Source organism: Brachyhypopomus gauderio, unplaced genomic scaffold, assembly GCF_052324685.1.
Source record: "Brachyhypopomus gauderio isolate BG-103 unplaced genomic scaffold, BGAUD_0.2 sc60, whole genome shotgun sequence".
NCBI classification, from domain to species: domain Eukaryota; kingdom Metazoa; phylum Chordata; class Actinopteri; order Gymnotiformes; family Hypopomidae; genus Brachyhypopomus; species Brachyhypopomus gauderio.
In genome coordinates this window covers 1,650,792-1,657,673 of record NW_027506881.1, presented here as the reverse complement: position 1 = coordinate 1,657,673, position 6,882 = coordinate 1,650,792, and the positions used below count along the sequence as shown (strand labels likewise).

The 6,882-nt window shown below is 45.6% G+C and overlaps 1 protein-coding gene across 1 annotated transcript in view; it reads right to left on the bottom strand.

Moving 5' to 3' along the window:
* The window catches only part of mettl24 (methyltransferase like 24), a 30,233-nt gene that overhangs the window by 4,047 nt on the left and 19,304 nt on the right, over positions 1-6,882 (bottom strand). The window contains exon 5 of the mRNA XM_076988125.1: positions 6,263-6,485. Coding sequence (XP_076844240.1) covers positions 6,263-6,485 — 223 coding nt within the window. The remainder of the gene's footprint in view (positions 1-6,262; positions 6,486-6,882) is intronic.

The following is a 6,882-nucleotide window of genomic DNA, read 5'->3' as shown; positions in this document are numbered from 1 at the left end:
ATACAGACATTCACTATATCAGCCAATCACCATACAGACATTCACTATATCAGCCAATCACCATACTTGTGCTTATAATAATAACTGAACCGAACAGATTCCTAACGAGACACTAGTCTCACGTGGTCCTAGTAAAGGTGATCTTAACAATCACAGCTATTCTTTATTCCTAATATTGATATGCAGCTGTTCAGTAACATTTATCAGTTAGATATCAGTTAGACTTGGATCAGTAAGATGAAATATGTGGTGATGTATCGCACCCCGAGTCTGCGTTTGCATTGTCTCAGTATTTCTACTGAGATCTTGGAAGTGTGTGCACTAGATCCCCATGTGACCACCTCCAGATGTTTACGATGGTTCATTTTCTAAATTAACCAGTGTCAAAACAGCTGTTTCTCATGCCTACCAGTCCCCACTACAGTGAACCTTCACCACTACAGTGAGCCTTCAACACTACAGTGATCATACACCACTACAGTGAGCCTTCAACACTACAGTGATCATACACCACTACAGTGATCATACACCACTAGTGAGCCTTCACCACTACAGTGAACCTTCACCACTACAGTGATCATACACCACTACAGTGAGCCTTCACCACTACAGTGAGCCTTCAACACTACAGTGATCATACACCACTACAGTGATCATACACCACTAGTGAGCCTTCACCACTACAGTGAACCTTCACCACTACAGTGATCATACACCACTACAGTGAGCCTTCACCACTACAGTGAACCTTCACCACTACAGTGATCATACACCACTACAGTGAGCCTTCAACACTACAGTGATCATACACCACTACAGTGAGCCTTCAACACTACAGTGATCATACACCACTACAGTGTGAACCTGAATACATGAATACATCCTCTTGAGTACTTGTATATATTCCACCTGTCTTTGTTATTTAAGTAGAAGAGGTTTGTATATTACACCTGAACCAGGTTCCCTACAACACAGGCACCGTGCTGTGATTTTAATTGGTCAACTAATTATCAACCACGCAATTTGGAGTTGGATCGAGTCAGAAATTCACCGTGTTGTTTCCAGCGTTGTGTACATGCGTGTTCGGTGGTGGAGGGGTGCCTCACGCTAATGAGCATACAGGGAACAACAAAGAAGGCAGTTGGGAGTGTTTGGGTGGGACGTGACTGATCTAGTCTTAATTACTCTCATCAGCACGCGTGCGTGAGGACGCCCTGAAGAACCGTTTCCTCATTTCTCCGCACTCATGCCGTTTTCTCACGGTTCCTACACTCTGCTCGTGTACACACTGAAGCAACATAAATCAATTCCAGGAAGGAACCAAAACTGGTGTACTGGTTTGTACTGGTAAACTGGTGTGACCTACAGATTCAGAAGCGCTTTATGTGCTGTGTGTTGTGAGAACATAACACCTTCCTCCATCGTCCAGTTCGGATTCTCATGTCACTATTGTAGCTACTTTTGGCAGTGGACGTGGTCAGCACAGACACTCTGACCAGTCTGGACAAATCAATGAGCTTAGGACACCCATGATCCTGTCGCTCGGTCACTGGTTGTCCTTCAATGGACCACTTCTGTTACTGGGAATGCCCACAAGAGCTGCCACTGCCCCAGGTACTCTGACCCAGACCCAGCCCAGTTTGACCCTCGCCAGTGTCCTCTAGACCTTCTGCCCATTTTCATTATCTTCAAGAACTTGGAGGTGACCGGTGCCACTGTGAGATAATCTGTGTCCTGCACACCACCTCAGTGTACGTACTGCAGTAGCTGAACTCCGTGTTGAAGGTCCGTTATCGACTGTAAATACAGCTGTGTGCTCCCCTTAACAGCAATGAAGCATGCTTAAGTAATGACCACCATGAATCTAAAAAGATCTAAAGATTTGGTTTTAAAAAGCCAAAATTGGCAAGTATCTTTAAAAAAAAAAAAGCTTAACAAGGTAAACTCAAGTCCCAGCATGGTCTATTGTGCGACATGAGATATCTCTTAATAAATGTTTCCCACAGTAGATGTTTCTGGAGATGGTTCATGTCGTTTGCACCTTTAAAACTGGAGCCCTAATCCCACCACCTGTCCTTCATCATCCTCAGTAACTGGATCAAAGCTAAGAGAGAATATTGGACATTTTCCAAGACACAAAGTTCAAACTTTCATGAACAAGTCCATGAACCCTTGACAGTTATGGATGTTGCTGCAATAGGGATGAAATAGTAACTTGTTTAAGAGCAGTAGAGAAGAACACAACTAACCAGCACCACAACCTTCTCGCAATGGAGACCCGAGGACGAAGTCAACACATGGAAAAAACAGACCTCCTTCTGAAAAACTCCACCAATTACCTTAAATAACAAATGTAGACAACTGTAGTCAACTGAAATATTAAAAACAAAAATCTGACAAAAGACAGAAAAAAGCTCTGGAGATTTCTGAAATGTAAAGATTTGTTTTTTTAACACATCAGAACCGACCTGGATCACTTAGCCTCAAAGGGGCTCCTGTCTCCACCATGTTCTGTATCTAGGAAATTATTTGCGTAAAACACATTTGCGTAAATAAGCTACGATTTGACAGAATACATGGCTTTGAGAGTATGAACTCTCCATCCATAAACACACAGGAGGGTTACCTCCACTCAGAGGATCACAGGCTACACCCAGCCTGCCATACAGATTGTTTAAATGACACTAATTGTAGTTTAATTCCCTAAAGCAATCAGGCCTTCCTACAAGGAAAAAAATAAAACTCACCTAACTCGTTTATTCAAATAAATGTGAGCTCTGTTTAAATGGATTATGAACTGTTTTCTGTTTACTCATGTTAAATTTTTTTACACTACGTTGTCTCCTGGGGAAAAGGAGAGGTAGATGGGTGTCTGATTCTCCAGCGTGTTGGTGTGCTTGAACAAGCTCAGCGTTGGTAAACCTATTTGCATCGTCTGTGACTTACAGCATGGCACATACACTGTGCACAGGTGTACAGTTACAGTCTGTGGATGGTCTCTGGTCATGCACTACACACCAGGCCCCTCTAGACACCAGTCCAGCTCTGCTCAGCTTCTGACAGGATGTTCCTGGGTCGTCGGACATGTTCAGTGCAGCACTGGCAGTGACCCAGTGTAGATGTTGAGCTGCTAGGTCAGTCTGAGTGGATCAGAACCTGCAGGATCCCAAAACATGCAGATAGCAGGTGACCTGTGGTCAGAAACCCCCCCAGTGATGAAGAGCTGGGATCTGACCGGGGTTCCAGCGTCTGATTGGCCAGTGTGTTTCTTATACATAATGAAGTGGGTGGAACATGTAGTATATTTATCTTCATTTACCACCCCCTGTCTCCATGGTAACAAGCTGATGTTAAACTACACAGAATGGTCTATAATTACTGAACGTCTGACTTATCACAGTTGACTCATCACACAACCGATGGGAAAAAGGTGGAATACAGAGCACGTACTGTCTCATGTACTGATTTTAGATTAATGACAATGACTGTGAGACATAATGGCATGTGAGACAATGACATGTGAGACATAATGACTGAGACATAATGACATGTGAGACAATGACGTGAGATATAATGACATGTGAGACAATGACTGAGACATGTCTGAGTTAGAGATCTGAGAGATACTAAGTGTGAGACAATAATGTGAGACAATGATGTGAGACATAACGATAGTGTGAGACATAGCTAATGCCATGTGAGACGTAATTGATGTTTACACATATATGAAGCCGCACAGTCACACAGCACAGTAATATTTACCTATTCTGCAGAAATCTTGGGCTAAATCATATACTGAACAGATGGCCTGTCCCGACCTGATATTGCTGAAAATTGAATATTCCAGTAATACAGTAACACTGTGGTACACACTGCACTGTGGAGAGGACAACCTTACTAACATACACACAAACGTGCCAGTGATACACACAAACGTGCCAGTGATACACACAAACGTGCCAGTGACACACACAAACGTGCCAGTGAACTTCTTGGCAGCCTTCTGAGGGACTGACTGGCATTAGTTTGTGTGTCCAGTCCAGAACTTCTGCAGCAAATCGCCTAATGCTCTCGGTCCACAGTTATATAAAACAGCGGTGCGTTGTGCTAGTCTTTCCTGTGCTGAGAAATAAAAGTGTGTGTGAGTGTGTGAAATGTGTGTGTCTCACGCACAATACGTGAGACTTCTGAGCCCTGAGGACGCCTCAAGAGGAAAACACGACACTCAGCTCGGTACTTCCAAATCCACACAGAACGGGTCACGATTGTGCAGTGACCTCTGACCTCAGTGGAAGACGGCGAGCTGCATTACAGGTCAGGCCCCACAGACTCGCTCTGTGTCTCTTTGAATCAGTCTGATTCGCAAGAAGCATCTTTCACAACCGTTACCAAAGGGTGTCAAATATTTTGGCACCATATTACTGGAGCATTTTCCAACTGGCCCAGGAAGCTGAATCGACAAGCGTCTCCTCGCTAACGCGACGCAGCAGAGCGCGTTTGTAAGCGTTTCTGTGAAGGGTCTGAATTTAATTTGCAATGATTAAACTCAAAGTGTGAGAAAAGGAAGGGAGGAGGGGGAGTGATATATGGGAGCGTCAGAAAGGCATCTTGGGATATGGTGCATAAATATGAAGCAATTATCATTTTGATAAAGGGGTAGGGCTGGGAGCATCGTTCTTTCTGTCATAATGGCTTTGTGAAAGACGTTGACTGATGAGCTGGGCGTCGTAATATTTCAACCGTGAGATCATCGCCCGGCCTGCTGGCTGTAGTCGTCTGACAGTGCTGTCGTGGAGATGGACTGCAATATAAACGTAAGACACTGCGCCAAGCGATGACGTGGCACCGGTACTTCTGATCTTGGCTCGAGCTGCGACATGTTGGATTTTGCTTTAAATAAACGTCAGCAATTCATTAAAACGACAGGGTCTGAAAACCTCTCAATATTGAGCACAGCAGTAACGTTCCTTTTTTTTCCTGTGGATGTCGGCTGTAATTTGCTATGCAGACACATCAAGCTGTGGGTACAGCTGACAGGATTGCGGAAATCTGGTGTTTTGCTGAACCATAACTGTGATGTTATGAAGGGAACAAACCCACTCGGCGGAGAGCGTATCAAAGCAGTAGTCAGGGCCGGGCGGCCACTGAGCCGGTGTGAACACAACACTCCTCAGACGCTATACCACGAGTGTCGGCCGCACTGTGGGACGTGGATCTGCTATATGGCGTGTCCTTTTTATGAACACAGCAGTAATATCAGAAATAGCATGTAATATGAGTTTAAACTTTTAGGCATAGTTAATTAATAACTACTGAATTGCTTTATTAAAGTGACGTGTGGTGTCAGTTTTTTTTAAGCGAATATGAAACATTATTTCTATCTCCCACTGGATTTTCTTGGTTCTTTAGAAGATCCAGAATGCATCCTAATGAGATGACCTAGGGTTGGTGCTAGTAGAAATACACGCTGCTTCTTTAAGATGGTGCCTTTTAATTGGGGACAACTGTTAAGGCGTGTCTGGAGACCCGTCTCAGCGGAGTTGGACCCTGAAGGAGTGTCTGAGCACTGGCCAGAACCTGCAGATGGTTCTGGAATGATTAGGAAGTGTTGGAGAGTGTCCAAGAGTTTCCTGTGAGTTCTTGAGAGTGAGTCCTCCATTATGATGGGACACATGTCTGTCAATGACGGAGTTGACGAACTCAAATGAACTCAAATGGAGTGTCGGAGACTCTACAGTATGTCGTCCATTTGTAATTAATGACTAGGAGATTTACAGATTGCTATTTCAAATGATAATGCACGCTCAGGTTTAATGGAGATCTTATGGGATGGTGTTTTGGAAGTGACTGTGTCTGATTTCATGTGGATATATTCTGGATTTTTTTGTCATTTTGTTCCTGGAAACGCCTCGCCCATGAAAACGCCTCGCCCATGAAAACGCCTCGCCCATGGAAACGCCTCGCCCATGAAAACGCCTCGCCCATGAAAACGCCTTACCCATGAAAACGCCTCGCCCATGAAAACGCCTCGCCCATGAAAACGCCTCGCCCATGGAAACGCCTCGCCCATGAAAACGCCTCGCCCATGAAAACGCCTCGCCCATGGAAACGCCTCGCCCATGGAAACGCCTCGCCCATGGAAACATATGTACCTCCCAACTTCACTACAATGTCCACCAGATGTCAACTCGCTAATTTAAAAGGCAAATGGACGTTTTATTGTCTTTCCAAACTCAAACTTGTTGAAGGTTCAGAGCATCACCTGTCTGTGTCCAAAGTCATTGAGGATGGCAGCCATCTTGCGGCTGCTACGCTGTCTGTGCTCTGGGAGGGCGGGGTTGGGCTCCCTCCAGTCCACAGAGAGGCGGTGCAGCCACACACCCGAGTCCTGCAGGTGTGATTCCCCGATGCTGGGGTCAAAACAATGAACCTCGCAGCCGGCGACAGCCACAGCCTTCTCCAACAACAGATCTTCCCCTCCCAGCCTGCAACGGGAGAGAGAGAGAGAGAGAGAGAGGGAGGGAGAGAGGGAGGGAGAGAGAGAGGGGAGAGGAACAGAGGAAGAGAGAGAGTGAGATAAAGAGAGAGGAAGAGGGTGAAGAAGAGAGAGGGGGAGAGGAAGAGAGAGAGATTGGGGGAGAGGAAGCGAGAGAGAGAGAGAGAGAGAGAGGGGGGGGAAGAGAGAGAGAGAGAGAGGGAGAGAGAGAGAGAGAGAGAGAGAGGAGAGAGAGAGAGGGGAGAGAGAGAGGGGAGAAGAACAGAGAAAGAGAGGAAGAGAGAGAGTGAGATAGAGAGAGAGGAAGAGGGGGAAGAAGAGAGAGGGGGAGAGGAAGAGAGAGAGAGAGAGTGAGATAGAGAGAGAGGAAGAGGGGGAAGAAGAGA